We start from the raw sequence: 17157 nt of genomic DNA, 5'->3' as shown, positions 1-17157 counted from the left end.
AAAAATCTCTTCCACACATTTAATAATTGCTTACTTTTTGCAGTAATGTTAACATGATCTTGTTGCCACATAATCGAATCTTGTAAATAAGCTTGTAATGGGGGGGGGATAAGGATCAGTTTCTCAGCATAGATTTAAAATGTCTGCCTGCTGCTCTCTCTGTAGCTCCTCTCCACTCCTTTTTTAAGCTCATGTCGTGCTGACGGACTCTAACAAGAGTCTTTGTTTCATTGAATATCTACCTCAGTCTTGGTTTACCACATCTACATCTTTTTTTTTTTTTTGGAATAAAAAAATAAAACACTAACTGTTGCCTTTTACTGCAAAACCTTTATTGTGTAAAAACAGAAATATTGCCTTCTTGGCTGTTGATTAACAGTGAATATCGATAAGCTTATTGAACTGTTGATATTGAACAGCAGCGAAATATGTTTCTGCTGTGGAGGATGATCCACTGTGTACAGTATGTGGTTACCATGTATCAGAGGTTCTATTTTACACTTTTTTTGTTTGTTTGTTTGGAGCGTCTTTTATTTAAAAACTTTGACTAATAGCACCTGCCTTACATGTGTGCAATAAATGTTCTCCACTGCATTATCTCTTGTGTCTTGTGTCTCTTGTGTAATGTACTTATTTTCTGCACTAACATGACTTAGTTTCCTTGTTTTTGCTGCTCTGCCAGAAAAGCTCTTGATCGTACTATCACCAGTTGAAACACCATCAGCATCACCACTTCCTCATTGTTTAGTAGTTTGAGCTTTTGATCATAACACATGGTTATAGTTAACTATAACTTAAAAATATTTAGAATAAATTAAACACTGCATGTGTTCTTTATTTGTTATATATCAGTGAGGGTTTCCCTCATCCTGAAAATATATTTCCATATATGCACAACTGCATTTTCAAAAAAAAAAAATGCACAGTACAAAAACAAACAAACAAAAAAAACTCACATCAAGTTGTTTTGTAGGAAATATAATTACCACAATTCAAACATTTTTTTTTTACAGATTTACAACATAAACTGAAGTCAGTGTGACTTGATGACATTTTCATCCTCTCTCCTTTTTATTTTGAACTGCTGGGCTGAAAAGACAGTGAAACGTGCTGATGTTTATTTCTTTTCTTAAATGGATTTCAGCAGGTTTATCTTTGGTACGTTAGCACAACCAGAACAAAACAATTGAAAAAGGCTCTATGACCAGACAAAATCTTGATCCTGATTTGCTTTAGGTAAATATTTGAAATGGCGCATGAGAAAGTGAAGTGGTAAGAAAACCGTGTAAATGGAGGCTATAAAAAGGCACACAGAGAGTAGGATACACAAACGTTTATGGCCATTTTGTGTTGTGACACAAATTTGAGCACCACCCTGAAAATATCCAAACATCTCTCAGGTAGAGATACACAAAAAACTATGTTGTGTGTGTCTGCTGGCTTTTTTCTGATGGAGACAAGGCTGGTGCAAGAAATGCTCACCAGACTAGAGGTTAATGGATTGAAGGCACCATACCAGCCTCTGGGAAGAAAGTGTGAAAAATGTTGTGTGCTCAGGAAAGATAATCCAACAGTTTTTCTGTCTCTGCCAGAGTGGCTCTTAGTTCCCTGCAGGTCCCTTCACATCCAGAGACTGGTGGGCGGCCCCTGCCTGGAGGTTGCAGGCTGATGGGTCGCAGTAACCGTTGGGGCCAGCTGCACCGGGAGGCCCAGGCACTCCAGGTTGTCCAGGAACACCAGGAGGTCCACGCTGCCCGTCACGACCATCTTGACCATAGCCAGGTTTGCCTGGCTCACCTGTGATGGCAGAATTCATTGTAGGGTGCTAGATTTAACAGGTAGGTTCTTTTTTGTCTTAACGTGCTCTTTTTATTATAACGAGCATGAAGAAAAAGTATCACTGTACATATTAGACTGTGAGCATTACGTAAAAAAATGTAAACCTATCATTTCAGAATATTATTCAAAAGACAAGCTTTACTCACCGGGAAGTCCGGGTGGACCTTGTTGACCTTTAGGTCCCCGTACAGTGGGCCCTCTGGAGCCTCTGTCTCCCATTTCACCTGTAATACAGATTATGCAGTGAAGATATTTTCCCATAACAAAGAATGACAAACGTGATTGTGGACATTTCATTCTCTGAACTGCTAACTGCTAAGTACATTACCTTTAGGTCCTTTCACTCCGATAGGCCCTGGTGGCCCTTTCAGTCCTGGAAGGCCTCTTGTTCCAGCCTGCCCGGGAAAGCCGTTGTCTCCTGGAGGACCAGGGAGTCCTGGAGGTCCAGGTTTTCCAGGTAAACCGGCAACGCCAGACTCTGGCCTCCTTAAACTAGCAGCTAACTGGGCCAGCTGCTCTGTTTGAGCATGATAGAAATAAAAACGATGAACCTCATGAACCGAGACACTGAATGCTTCTAAACACTTCAAGGGAATTTTTAACACATAACATGTCATTTATAACACGCTGTGTAATAAATCATGATGTAGCATGAGAAGGTTCATTTCAAGCCCAAAGCAGTTCTCACAGATGAGATCGTGTGCTCAAGTTCAGAGTGAGGATAAGCGAGGTGAAACTGTGGTCACAGAATCCCTGGAGTTCCTCCTGTTTTTCAATCTTTTTCGATAAAATCACAGTAAATTGAGTAGAAAGGAGATAAATATTACTTATTCTATTATTGGTAGGATCTATAAATCAATCTCCCATGGCACCTTGTGTCGCGGTATTTTAATGCAAGATTCCAGTTCTCTGAATTCTGATGAAAATTCATGCAGCGGCTGCTTGACTGCACTGTTTTTTTTTTTTTTTTTTAAGATTTCCTTTCCAGGCAAACTGGAAGAAGCTTGGAGAAGAGGAGTGCAGGTCTGCTGGAGGTGAAATTAATTTTTCAGCACATGGGTCATAAAAAAATCATGAGTATAGGAGATGAGTTGTGAAGACGTAAGAGCAAAAGAATGGAGAGAACAGAGGTCGTGACTTCAGCGAAACATTTCTAAAGCTCAGAAAAGGAATCTTTCATCCATCAAATAAACAAAGAACGAAGCTTATTTCATGTTTGGCTTATGAGGCCTTCACTCTTTGAACTTGAGAGAATTCCCAAGCTGGACAGATCAATGACACAGTGTCTGCTGTTCTGTAATGAGGCTTTCTGCGAAAGATTAAAGTCACGAGACACAAATAACCAAAAATATGGGGTCAAAGGCCGATCACTTCTTACCTTGCATAACGCGCATGCAGACTTGTTTGATGTGCTGGTCACTTGGCTCTTTACCCTGCGAACAGATTTCAGGACCTTGTATGAAACATTTGTATCTTTAGCTTGTAAAAGCATATGTGATCAACTCAAAGTGTGGAAGCAGCAAAATAAAACGGCATTTTTCAGATCTCAGTAACTAAAATGTTCGTTTTGCCTGCCTCCTACATACAGAGGTGTTGTATCGTCCATTGGTGATTCAATTCATACCGAAGCCTTTGGTGGATGCAGAATTAAAAATCCCAGTGAAACAACATTTTCAGAGCATGCTTATGTAGTTTGATGTATTCCCTCCTGCTGCAAAATATTTGGTTTAGAGTTCATTTGCGCAAGTTAAAATTGTAAGAAGGACATAAGAATAGCAGAGATAAAAGTGTGCAGGGAGGCATCCTCAGCCCAGAGGGACTTATTAATGGCCTCTACTCTAAGTGTTTTTTAAAATATGTTCTGTACAAAAAGTACTTTCAACTAAACTAGGAAGAAGTTTTGGAAAAGTAAGTCTGAGATGACAGTGTGGATTTCTACAGTTAAATGTAAATTAAAGTACAGTAATAACTGAACAGATCACAGAGAGGGTTTATTCAACCCTGTAAACAAGTCAGATGTCAGTGAGGAACTGAAAGGATTAGACAGAAGTTACCGAAGTGGCTTAATATTCAAAACACTGTCATGGCTTTTTTGAGCAGAGCTGCCGACACACTGAGAAGTAAGTGTTACTGAGTTGTGCACGATTTTAAAGTGAAAATGTAAGAAAGTTGTGCAACGAGCTGCAGTTGTTGGGAGATTTGATGGGAAATGTGTATTACCCTGCCCCAACTGTACTGTGGACAGGATCTGAAAATGACTGTGTAGACTTAACCAAATCACTATCATAGACAGTTGTTTTCTATGGGAATTAGTGACACTAATACTGCACACTCTACCCTTGTGACTTGTGTTTTCTCTTGCACCTACCGCAGGACCCTGGGACCCTCTGACTCCGGGTGGACCCCTGTTCCCCTGCATCCCCCGGGGTCCAGGTGTGCCAGGCGGGCCTTCGATTCCAGGCTGGCCTCGACTTCCCTCAGGTCCTCTCCTGCCAGGTTCTCCAGGGACACCGACCTTAAGGGAAAATACGGCACCACACCAGATAAGATATCACAGAGCCGTAGCACTTTATCAGTGCTTAACAGCACACAAAACACTGAGATAGCAGCTTAGAATAATCTATTTGAACTCACCTCCCCTTTAGCTCCAGCTTCTCCTGATTCACCCTAAGACACCAGTGATAAACACAGAGGATTGAAAAGCAGTTACACAATGGTGAGATGTTAAAAAGTTAAAATAAGGTTTGTTTTTAGTAAACAGTGCTTGCGCAACAACTTACAGAATCCCCTTTGTCTCCTGGGTTTCCCTCATCACCTTGTACTCCCTATGAAAACACAGTCTGTGAATGATCTACACATGGCAAGACACCTAGTAATGTTTACAGTTTGACTATTGAGAAATAGGATTATTTATCATGAGGATGTCATACCTGCTCTCCTTTGGGTCCCGGTTCTCCACGTTCTCCCTAGATTATAGAAAGCAAACATGCAGAAATGATCATTACAGAACCTGTTTGCCCTCTGCAGAGGGAGCTGATTAGATGATTGTTGCAGAGCATTCATCCTCCCTGACTGTTCAATTCAGCTGTGCTAAATGTGAAAAGCTCTCTGAATGGGATTGTCGTCTTTTCTTACCCGCTCTCCTTTCACCCCAGGAGGGCCAGGAGGACCAGGGAGACCAGGAAGGCCGGGGTCACCTTTGGGTCCCTATAAAAAATGAACATGCACATGTGACGAGTAGAAACATCTACTGCAAGCACCTGTTAGCACTGGAGTAATTATAGTACACACTATAAGTCCAGTATAAAGCGTGTGTTTGTGCCCATACAAGCCGAGCATTGCTGCTTATTCTCTCTGGCACATTTGTGTGTGTGTCACGCTCTCTCTCTCTCTCTTTGATCACTGACCGACTGTCTCAGGAATGCCAGCAGAACAGAGAGCTCATTCATCCATCTACTTGCTCGTCTCCCCTTACTGTGAAAATAGACCCCATGTGAGATCCAGCTTCAGTCTATTCTCTGAGATATTCCAGTGAAACAACAGCCAGCCAGACTCAGAGGCTTCTCTCTCTGTTCAGCTTCTTGCAGTGAAAGTATCAAAAAATCCAACAGGTTATTGTTAGTTTTCTTATATGTTTGGTTATTGTCATAGTTATTGGTTAGTGCCCCCTTGTGTACATGTGTTTTTCTGTATATCACTAGCAGTGACAGCTGGACTTGGTTGTTAAGGTTTTTTATTTTTAAAAGATATAAAAAAATCAAATGGTTGAAATCTAAATTGAACAGATTTGTGTACGTGCTTATGACTTACTCTGGCACCCAGCTTGCCAGCTGGCCCCAGAGGGCCTTGCTCTCCTAAATCTCCCTGTAAAGAAGCAGAGAAAACAATAAGAAAGTAAAAGGGTTGAGTTCAAAGTTAAAATATCCACTATATAAAAACAAGGGAAATTCAGCTAGGGAAAATACTCACAGGCTCACCAATAGGTCCAACAGGTCCCACTTCTCCCTGTTCTCCACGTTCACCCTGTGGTGTGACAATAAAATGACAGTGACACAACAGACGTGACAAAGATCACGACAGTGTTTCAACATGTGCTGGTCCTACTTACAGGTTTGCCAGCAGATCCCATTGTTCCAGGAAAGCCTGCCTGACCCACATCTCCCTGCACAAAAGCAACCAGATTTCAGATTTGGATAGTATAAAGAAGAAAAATAAAACGATGGAAATAAATAGATGAAGGAAATAACCTTAGGGCCACTCAAGCCTTTTGGTCCAGGTGCACCTGGCAAACCCTAAAAACAGAGAGCATGTCTTGAAAAGATGCAACAATAAGAAGAAGAACAATTTCTAACAACAAAGGAGAAATATTTCTTAAAACACTGAAGCATGAAGAATCCTGGCTTAGTGGATAAAAATATATTTGTTTGAGCTTTTGAACCAAATAAGCTTAAGGAGATAAACGTGCTCTTGGTATTTAAATCAGGTGATGACTTTTACGCCTGCAAAAAAATCATTCTTAATGCTGCTAAACTCCGGGTGTTCATGTTTGCCAACTGATTCTCATTAGTGCCTTTCATTAGACTAATCACAGATTAGAGGGCTTGGAAAACTTTGCTCTCACATTTCTGCCCGAGGAAGAAAGTAATCACTGTCTCGTACGTGGGTAATATCACAGAGGGATGGGATTCAAAAGTATTTGAAATGAAAAACTTTATTGTGCATTATGAAGTACTTGACACATTCTTCTCACTGGTGCTTGTTAGAGAAATAAAGATATGGTCTTGGCAATCTTGACAGTTTGGGGTCAGGGGTCATACTCACAGGAAGCCCTTGAAGTCCAACCTCTCCAGGAACGCCTGACTTCCCAATGTTTCCCTGCAGGAAAACAAGACTGATGAATAATATATCACGTTGTATTAAAAATTACATAACAAAAATACTTCTTTTACAAATGATTCAGTAAGATTAATGCTTCACCTTTGCTCCGGGCATCCCAGGAATACCCTCACGACCGTCCACACCCGGTAAGCCCTGGTTATAACAATTACAAACTAAAATCAGCCGTTTGCACACAATGTCTGCAATAATTAGGTACATTTGTCATCATTGATTAGACACTCACAGCCTCTCCCTTAGGTCCTGGGAGGCCTGTGATTCCTCTTAGCCCTTGAACACCCTGAAAAAGAAAATGACATTTAGTTGATTTATAAAAGCTGTGCAAGTAAAAATCAGTGAACTGATGTTGAATTTTTTCCATAGCTGGTTAGAGGTGTGCCTACTAACCAGTTCACCTTTAGGTCCAGGCTCACCCATCACACCTCTCTGGCCTTGATCCCCCTAAAATAATGCATTGACACATATGTGACTCATACCACATTTGCTTCACAAATAAAAGTATTTGTATTGTGGGACTAACTTACAGTCGCCCCTGCAACACCCTGGGGACCTGGATCTCCATCAGGGCCTCGAGGTCCCTGCCAGAGAAAAGGTAAAACAAGTGAGTGAGAGACAACAAAAAAAGGGAATTTACCCAGTGTTTGCAAGTAATTGAAGAAGAATTGGGCGTAATGTACAGAAAGCACATAAACACTCACCGTCTCTCCCTTGGGGCCTATCATTCCCATGGCTCCACGTGTTCCCTGAGGACCCTGAAATAATAAACAGATCCAACAGGTGCTTCAGTGAGCAGAAAAAGGAGAACCTGACACATTACATAACACAATGAAATGTTGAAGGGGTCTAATTTCATCTAATTAATATAGAATCCCACCGTTGGTCCTTGAGCTCCGACTTCTCCTGGACTCCCCTGGTCTCCCTCCTCACCCTGAGCAAGTGAAAGTGAGGGAACTTTAGCGGAGTAACAGCATGATGTCGACAAGATGAAACACTGAACAACTAATCAGTGAAACTATACTAACACACAATGCAACTGGCATCCCATTGACATTCTCTGTTTTGGAGAAAATATGCAAATGGAAGCTGCGCCTATCAACTGTGTGTTAATTGGATAATGAGGCAGTCATTCTGAGACGTGTTTAATACCCACTTTTTAATGGATTGCAATTAGCATTCTCCTGTTTTGCAAATTGCAAATAATTTATTTGCTGACTCTGTGGTAAACCAAAGATAAATGGCGTTCCACGGCTGAGACTGTGCATTTTTCCTCTTGTTAGAAAGGCAATTGCTCCATATTTATTGTGTGTAATAAAATGTATGAAAACATATAAACAATACCTACATTCTAATATATCTGAATGCTACTCAACAAACAGAAATGAACACGAAGCAACACCATAAACAGCATTTGTTTGCATCTTAGAGCAAGAGAGGAAAGAGAAAAACTTGATTTTCTTATGCTAAAATGTTTTTGTTGTCCAAAAAAGAAGATTATGAAAGCCTGCGCCGGCCAGACTGATGAATGATTAAAACAAGTAACTTCAAACTCTGGTGGTTTGAGAAAAAAAATATTCTCCTCTTAGTTAATTAGGTCACGCTGTCTCTGTTTACAACCATATATCAATATTCTTGGTCAATACCGTGAAGTAGCACAACCCCTGCTAACTGTAAACATCTTTCTATTTGTGAATTTGGGAGTGAAAAACTTTCGGCGAAGGGGAAAATTGTTCCCAGCAACTGAGCACAGACTGTCAGTAAATCATATCCTGGCACGGGCTGATAAAGGGAGATAGGCCCAGACTCATTTCCATTTATATAGTGCATGGACACATTACAGAGAGAGGGTAGTTGTGCTTGAACATCATTTCAAATAAATCATCCTCTATGCATTACAAGGCGTCAGAGGCATTACACACAGGCATGTATCACTTCTTCTTGAAATAGAGCAGCACAAATAATACTTGTCTCAAAGGTGCCAGTAATCCCGTTTTCACATTTAAGTCATGCATAATGGTTTTTCTCGTGTAGATTGTTATGGCATGTGTGACAGTTGAATGAAATTCATGCCCAGTACCACTCTGGGCAGTTATATATGAGTATAAATTCATGTTGCTGATTTGTGGAAGGTTTGTAAGATTTCACACGGCTAGATGTTGAGTAAACAAACAAGCATTTTCCCTAAAGCAAACGTTTTACCTTGTGCCCTTGTTTCCCAGGCTCTCCTGCTTCACCTTTTACACCCTTGTGCCCCTGGAAACGTACAGAGAATAGGAGGAACACAAGTTAAGCAACACTCTACAGTGTTTGGGCACACCAACATGTTTTAGTACAACACAGAGCAACCCACCTTCATGCCAGGAAGTCCAGGATGTCCAGAAGTCCCAGGCGGACAAGAGTTTGGACACTATACAACGCAAAATTTAAAAGATACTGTATTTATCATGTCTTACGCAGTTAAAATTTCATTTATAATCTCAAGACAAAACAACGGTTTACCAGGTCGGCACTGCCTAGCATTCCAGCTGCACCCTGGTGATGACAGAAAATATAAATGAACACTTTAATATTGCAAGTTCATCTGCGTCATGACAGCTCTAGGAAACGTATAAATCACTAGGCCAGATTGAATTTGATGCATTCATCAAACTCCTTGTTCATCACGACATAGTGAAATGTAATCATTAGCAAGTCCTGTGAGATTTCAAGCAATGTCACTTACTCTGGGCCCTGTTGGTCCACGGGGTCCCTGTGGGCCTCTCACACCCATGGCCCCCTGTGGAAATAGACATAAATGTGTTAAAATTAAATGCATTCTGTAAAACGACCATCAAGCCGAGAGATGAGAGTAAAATAATATTTATCCTGTACTTTTCAACTTACTGTTCTACTCAGTTCAACTTCATGCAGACTTTTATATTATTAAAACTACTTAACATTTCAGATTTTCTCGTGTATGCCTTCAGTGACAAACAAATGCTTAATTTGCCAGTAAAGCGTAAAATAGTCTGCTCTGTTCTATGTGCAAATATTCATAAAGTGAAATATTGTTTCTTATTTTTTTACATCGTAAGGTCATATGAAATCCAGTGTAAGCTGCAAATACCGTTTAAGCACAGTTAAATGAAAAGGTTAGAACAAAATTAAGTCGATTATAAGCTCTAACTAAAGTCTGGATAAATTCTGAAACATTTACCTTGTTTTTTAAAATTAAATTTACCCTGTAGGCAGTTTTGAATATTTTTTGTTGACTTTCAGGCTTAAATTAATTAATTAAAATTCACTGTGCATGACAAGATCTAAAACAGCTGAATCCATCTATTTTTATTTGGCACTAAAATGTTTTGTCACCTTTTGATTGATTAGATCATTCCTATATTGATGATATAGTATAATCAGTACATGGTGAGCACTGTGTGTGTGTCATTGTGTTCTAATGTGTGTGTGCACAAATGTTTGTGGTCATAAAATATATTTATTATGAGTTCATTGACACTGAATAGATACATCTCTGTATGAATCAAATTATGTATATTTCTAATGATAAATAATTTTCTATAAAATCTATTTGTATGAATCCTGTATGAGAAGTTGCTTCGTTTACATGCCGTCTTTTTCCCTTCAACTTTGATGGGAATGCGTAAACCTATCTGATCTGTTAGTGGGTAATTATATCATAGTCAGTGGTGACAAACTTCTATGGCTCTGTCTCTACTTACTGGTGGTCCAGCTTTTCCCAATTCACCTGGAAGTCCTCCAGGTCCAGGTGGTCCCTGTTTAAAGTCACATTACAGGTATTTAGTATTAATAGAATAGTTCAATATTATTATTAATATTATTTGATAAGTACTATCATAATATAGTATTAACTGGGAAGCATAACACTTACAGGGGGTCCATCTGGCCCAACACCCTAAAGGGAGACATATATAGATATATAGTGTAGCTCAGTGTGATGCATCTATTACAATTTGGTACAGAAGAAAAAGACAATGAAGTCTTCTAGATTATGTAATTTCCAGATACTCACAGCTGCTCCACGAGGTCCAGGCTTCCCAGGTTCACCCTAAATGATAAAGAATATACACATAAACACGTTCAACACTGTGCTCTGTTAAAATTGAGCTGTGCACAGACGGTCCAAGTTAGCATTCCTCTAGCTCATCACATGACTGAGCTGAGCACACTTGACCCAGCAATGTTTAGCCTAATTAGGACTGATGTCAGGGCTTCATTGCCCATGGAGATTACACAGAAGACTTGCAGGATTAAGTCTCATTTGTCATGGGGAATTGGTTTATGCACTGTGGCTCTCACCACCATGCCAAAAGACTGGACAGCAACTTGGCACCATTTCACTGACAGTCTCTGAAGCAGGAAAGCATGGGCTCATTAGTCACTCACTTTATGTCCGGGGGGCCCATCGGGTCCAGGATCTCCAACAGGGCCAGTCAAACCCTGCAGAGAACAGACGTCAGGTTTAACTAACACATGATAACATCATCACAAACCTAGGTTCACTTCAATCTCTGCATAATTTCACCTTATATATAAAAAGCAATGTGCAACTCAAATGCACTTCCTGACTCAGCAGGTAATATTTTTCTCCCACTGTCAACATTTCTCAATGCAGCATCTGATCTCTAAATGTTACATTAGCATAACACAATCATACTCCGGTGGGAGGAGTCTCATGTATTTATGGGGGGGGGGGGGGGGGGGTTAGTTTGACAATATCCTCCCTCCTCTTAAAGTGTTTCAGTCACTCTGATATTAAAGTTTGGTTTTTCAACATCTCACGCCGTCCATGACAGTGGATTCAGTTTAACAGACAGAGAAAAAGTCAACACCAGGGGAGAGGGCAAAACTCTCAGACTTCAAACCAAACCGAGAGCAACATTCCTCAGGCTCATTTCAAATAACCCCCTGAAAGAAGCTATTCCACACTAGTTTGAGGATTCTTAACAGGAGATACCAACAGACAACCAGCCAGTCAACAACGCTGCTATTGTTTTCAGACTTCTGGTAGATGTATTGAGGGAGTAGGCTAAAGAATAAATGAAAAAAGCTTAAAAGAAATACATTTTTTAGTAGTTTATAAGACAATACTTGAAAAATGTTACGTCATATAGCTAAACCTTTAAGGTGAACTGAATTCCTCTTTAGACCACTCTTTCCCAGTCTATCATCAACACCAGTATTATGTTAGGATGTTATCTTAACCCTTTTTTAAACTCTGAAAGGCGCCAACGTTAACTCACGCCCCAATTTACCCTATCACAAAGGAAATTAGGGTTTATTCATCCTGTTTAAGACATTCCTCACATTTCTGCACATATTTCCCCTAAATCCGCCACAAAATGTGAAATTCCATTGGTCACTCAAGAGTAATATGAGCGAGCACAGCCCGTATGGTGGGAGGATCACACTTTGTAGTCTCCCCCCAGTCTCGCAGATTTAAGGGTTTCTTGGATACCTCATTAACAGCAATGCAGCAAATATAACATTTATAAATTTAGGTAGAACAGAGGCTACTTACATCATTTCCTGGAATTCCTGGTAATCCTGTAGAACCAGCTTTACCTGCATCTCCATCAGGTCCCTAAAAACCAATGGTTGTACACATAACAGTTAAACATTGAAATCCTGCAATAAATGCACAATGCACTGGCCTGATTTATTTTAATTTTTTTTAATTATTAAAGAAATTAAATTACAGGAAGACCATCCTCGCCATCTTCTCCTCTTTCCCCCTGAAACAGAGAGTCAACGATTTAAGGTCAACTTAAGGATCAAATAGTGAACGTGTAGTGAAATATTTTGCACAGAAATGAGAAGACTCACATCAATGCCATCAATTCCTGGCACACCTGCAGGTCCAGGGGGGCCAGAAGCCCCATCACTCCTCTGAGTAAAATAATAATATGTGGTAAGACGAAAGGTGATAATATAGGAATTTGACATTTCTGAAACTGACCCCATCAGGATTTACATTTCTATAAATGACATGCTGAAAAACGGGAGAGCAGGTGCACTGCCTTGTGCTGTTTGAGGACACGGCAGAGCACAAGTCTCTGGGACACAGTGTAAAAACGCACAACCTGGAGATGATTTCTGCTTTCTGCTTGCAGGAATCAGCAACAGACAGCACTTTGGTAAAGGAAAAGTTTTACAAAAGGAAACTACAAACTACAAACAAAGACTTTTTATCCAGGACAGTCCTCCGATGAATTTAAAAGATAAAACATTGTCACCATAATTGTAGATGGATTCTGTTTAGCATGAGCACCAAAAGAACACTCACCTGCACCTCTGTCACATCGGTCTATAGAGACAAAAACAGACAATACACACATACACACACACAGAGAGAGAGAGAGAAAGATGGTAATTCTTACTTGAGCGGAGCAAACAAGGACAAGCTGCAGGAGCAGCACCAGAAGTGGCCCTCTAACGCTGGGAGCCATGATCTCCCCGTGGGCAGGAAAAGGGAAAAGTTGCAGTCCCTTCTTTGGAAATTGTTAGGTTGAAGGAGCCCCCGACAAAGCAACTCAACTGATTCCCCCTCGGCTATCTAGCCCGTCCGAGGTCCCATAGCCATCAGGTGCTCATGTATATTCATACAATGTGTGGTTACAGGAAGGGATTGGAGGGTTTCCAGAGGGGACACTGCTGGGAGGGGCCACGCAGCAAACACCACCAATAGGCAGAAAGAGCGGGTTCTTTAACCTCTGTTATCACCCTAAATGTTTTTTTTGTTTGTTTGCTTGTTTGTTTCCAGGCGTGGATTCTATTTCCAGCTTCATCCATTTGTGTTTTTATACTGATACTCTGACAACTTCTTACCAGTGTCCTGGCTGGGAGCTCATCACAAGCTTCAGTCCTGGCTCGCTCCACATCGCAGTGAATCAGCATCGACTGGAGTTCAAACTTGATGAATAAAGACAGGGAAATAATAAATTAGCACAATATCACAACAGATTGCAAGTGTCGCCCATCAATACTGGCACACGCTGTGTTAAAGCTTCACTGCCCTGTATTGCCACTGTGCTCCGAGATCAAGAGGCTGTTTCCATTATGTCTGCGCAATAAAATATTTACAGTGGGCAATAAACGTTTATGTAGCTCAATTGGTTATTGTGTGTGTCAAAACTCATGAAATGGGTTCATGTGCGTACGGTGCGCACAGGCCCCAATCTTTGCAAACCCTGCAGCAGAGCTTCACAGTCCGCAGCTCAGGTTTTTCACCAAAACCTGCAACAAATTCCACATATTTGTCGGTAAAGCCTGAATGTAGAGGCATCCTACTAAAAGGACTAGGCAAAGTCCGTCACAGCCGAGGAAATACCAAGACCTCTGCGTATGCAGGGCCACCATGCTCCTCGGCTTGTGGCACACACACACACACACACACACACACACACACACACACACACAAAGGTCTAGATTTCTAAGAATAAGAAATGTATGTGGATCTTACAGTTGTTGCTCTCTTTTTTCACTGTGCTCTAATGACCTGCAGGCCCAGCAATTGAATGGCTACTCAAAGGGAAAATATTATTCAGGTGGTCGTTTTAAAGTGTTAGGACACATCATCGAGCCCCGTGATAGTGAAATTACGCAAACACAAGTTTCGCCTTGACTTTCTTACAAAAGCTTTAAAGGAATAATGATTTCAAATAAAACCATTAAATGTTAATAAGCAAGTAGAGTCAGACTAGTAAACACTCTAACAAGTCCTCAGATTTTATTAGATACCACCCAGATGATGAATTACTGGGATGTCCAGGGTCTGAAAGTGGGCGAATTTACGCGCAGACCTGCGCTTTTGGAATATGTGACTGTTCTCAGTGCTGTAGCCTTCAAACGTACCGGGATTGCCATTACTGGGTTGTTCTTGAGCTTTCCTATCAAAGTGAAGCCATCCAGACTGACTTTTTGTCGGGCTGGTATGGTCTGAGACTCGATCATGGCACAGTCTACGAAAAGCGCAACAGAGCCCCTGCTGACTTGTAGCAGGACCTTGTGCCACTGATCATTGAATAGAAGAGACGCGGGGCTGAAAATAGCATCCTGTCTGCCGGAGTCCAACGTAGTGTAGGTAAATTCCAGAGACTTGGACTCCCCGTTGAGTCTCACGGCGAGCTGCTCGTTGCCATTCACATCCTGCATTTGCCAGATGTTCCAGTTTTTATTTATGGCGCTGGCACTCATACGCAGCACGGCCACAAATGCAAACTCATCCGGCATTCCCAGGGGATAAGCTGATCTGAAACACAGATGATTGAACCGTCTGGATAATTCTTACGGATAAACATTATTGATGCCTGTGATTCTCTCCTGTGCATCAAGCATTATTTGTATCAATCAGTATAGCTACAATGACAGTTTATTGTGTTTATAATAGTCAACATCATATTCTATGTCACATGTGTGTGTGTTATCTCTTTTATTATCTACATAATCGCAGTTTGACGTTCAGGACCATGGACAGGGTAATACCAGCGTTATACCATCCCAGCCACTAGATGTCAATGTTCACTCACACAGCCTCCTGCAGCTCACCTGGTGTTGATTCTGAAGTTGAACGCTGGGCCTACTTCATAAGCAACATGCTGAGGAGATGATCCAGCAACCTTTTTCACTGTTCCCCTTCTCGCCAGCTCAGCAATGTGGAACTGGGACATAATATAAAATCCTAAGAGTACAGAGGAAGAAGAGAGGTAAAACATGGACTTATGACACAAGTCTTACAGGAGGTGATCCTCTTCAATAGTGAATGACCTATAATCTTTTTATATCTATTCTATTTAGTCTTTGATTGTATTGTTAAAGGTTTTTCCAAGCATTAATATTGCTGGGTTACATCACACGGACAGGGTAAATGTCAAACAAACAAAAGTGAATCCACCTGGGAAACGATCCTCCCCAATGTTTGTCTCAGGGCACAAGGACTGCTGCTCCATATGAATACCAACCTGAGATGAAAATCTCACAGCTGCAGAATTGAAACAGATAGAGATAGTAGTCAAAGTGTGGGTGTATGTGTGTGTTGTGCGAAGGAAATAAAAAGCTCAGTGTTTGGAAAGCTGCACCACTGCCTTGAATAAATATTAGGATGTCTCTCACAGTTTGTGGTTTGCTCTTTAACACGTGAGCTCTAGATTTCCCTAATGCTACACATCTGGACAGAAAGTTAAATGTCTTTGTTACGTTTGAAGCAGGTGCTACTATTTAGTGCCCATGGGCTCACAGCTAGATTCCCTAACCCAGTAATGTTTGTGCTGCTAACCAGGCCTATGCAGGACAGATGTCATAAAATAGATAGAGTCCGAGCAGCTGCATATACAAAGGTAAAGAAACAATATTATAAAATAAGTGTCATTATATTGATGAATGTCAGCATAATCTGTCAGTTATAAAAATGTTTGTTCACAATTGGCACCATAGACAGTTTTAAATATCCTATGTATGTATAACAGTATAAAAGCTGCACAATTATTTATTATTTGGAAAAGAACATATGCTGCACACATATGCACACATCTAGAATACAGACAGAACAACTCACTGTATAATAATATCTATACACTAACCAGAATGGATGGTGCTAACTGAACATGGTTCAAATTTGCTGTAGTACTGGTAAATTTGTTACTTCACATTTACCAGTGCAAATTCTTACTTCAATGTTGAAGTTTTTTTTTTTTTTTTTGTCCCTTCTCCTTGTGATTGCTATCTTACTAATTGCATCATGCAGAACAGAAGGCCACTTACTCTCAGAATGAAGTCCTGTGCAAACATATTGTGGGATCACATAGCAGCAGCACAGTGAGTACAGGAGGATATTTCTGGAGTGCAATCGAAAAGTGTAAATGTTAATATGTATTTGTTCGCATTATGTTGATCACTATAGGCTTAAACCTGTCAGACAGTACTGACAGGAATTACATTACACATTACTTACAATGTTACTAATAAGTCAATGATTTACCTTTTCACTCCACCCATTTATAGCTTGATATGAAAAAATAGAACACCTTCTGTTGGATGTGTCTTCAGATTAGAGTCCAAGACAGAATAAGGCCCCAGATAGTTGCTCACTCATCAGGACTGTAAACTTAAAGGGCACAGGGTCTTTTATAGGCTTGACTGTTGTCATTTATTTAGGGGGAGTGAGTCAACAGCCTCCATAGTGTCAACTTTGCATTCCAATGAGGTTCACTTGTAACATCCTTTAATTTTTATTTAAAGATAATATTTCTTTAATCTGACAGTATCGTAACCCATCAGTATCAGTATTTTTCATATTGTGTACCATAAGTAATACCAGGTAAATTAGCTGTGAAAAAGATTATATCACACTGGGGTGCCTCTAAATTCCCTGTGATCACTATGGCTGCATGGTATTCAGACAGCATTTGT

At 40.5% G+C, this 17157-nt stretch overlaps 1 protein-coding gene across 1 annotated transcript; it reads right to left on the bottom strand.

The window, feature by feature from the left end:
• Positions 1–1600: 1600 nt before the first annotated feature.
• col9a1b (collagen, type IX, alpha 1b) lies at positions 1601–16743 on the bottom strand. Its single transcript, XM_026355862.1, has 38 exons — positions 16727–16743; positions 16510–16583; positions 15644–15730; positions 15298–15430; positions 14605–15001; positions 13579–13662; positions 13037–13057; positions 12577–12639; positions 12450–12485; positions 12272–12334; positions 11137–11190; positions 10763–10798; positions 10622–10645; positions 10452–10505; positions 9455–9508; positions 9232–9264; positions 9083–9139; positions 8932–8985; positions 7610–7663; positions 7434–7487; positions 7260–7313; positions 7123–7176; positions 6962–7015; positions 6817–6870; positions 6661–6714; positions 6087–6131; positions 5948–6001; positions 5809–5862; positions 5650–5703; positions 4975–5046; positions 4770–4805; positions 4620–4664; positions 4474–4506; positions 4208–4354; positions 3218–3272; positions 2168–2356; positions 1986–2063; positions 1601–1797 (listed from the first exon to the last, which is right to left on the bottom strand). Exons 1-38 carry the CDS (start codon positions 16741–16743, stop codon positions 1601–1603), a joined length of 2778 nt encoding a protein of 925 aa, XP_026211647.1.
• Between the last annotated feature and the right edge of the window lie 414 nt (positions 16744–17157).

This window comes from Anabas testudineus, chromosome 15 (genome assembly GCF_900324465.2).
Source record: "Anabas testudineus chromosome 15, fAnaTes1.2, whole genome shotgun sequence".
NCBI classification, from domain to species: Eukaryota; Metazoa; Chordata; class Actinopteri; order Anabantiformes; family Anabantidae; genus Anabas; species Anabas testudineus.
Note: the sequence above shows the minus strand (reverse complement) of the source record. Positions and strands in the feature narration are given on the sequence as shown.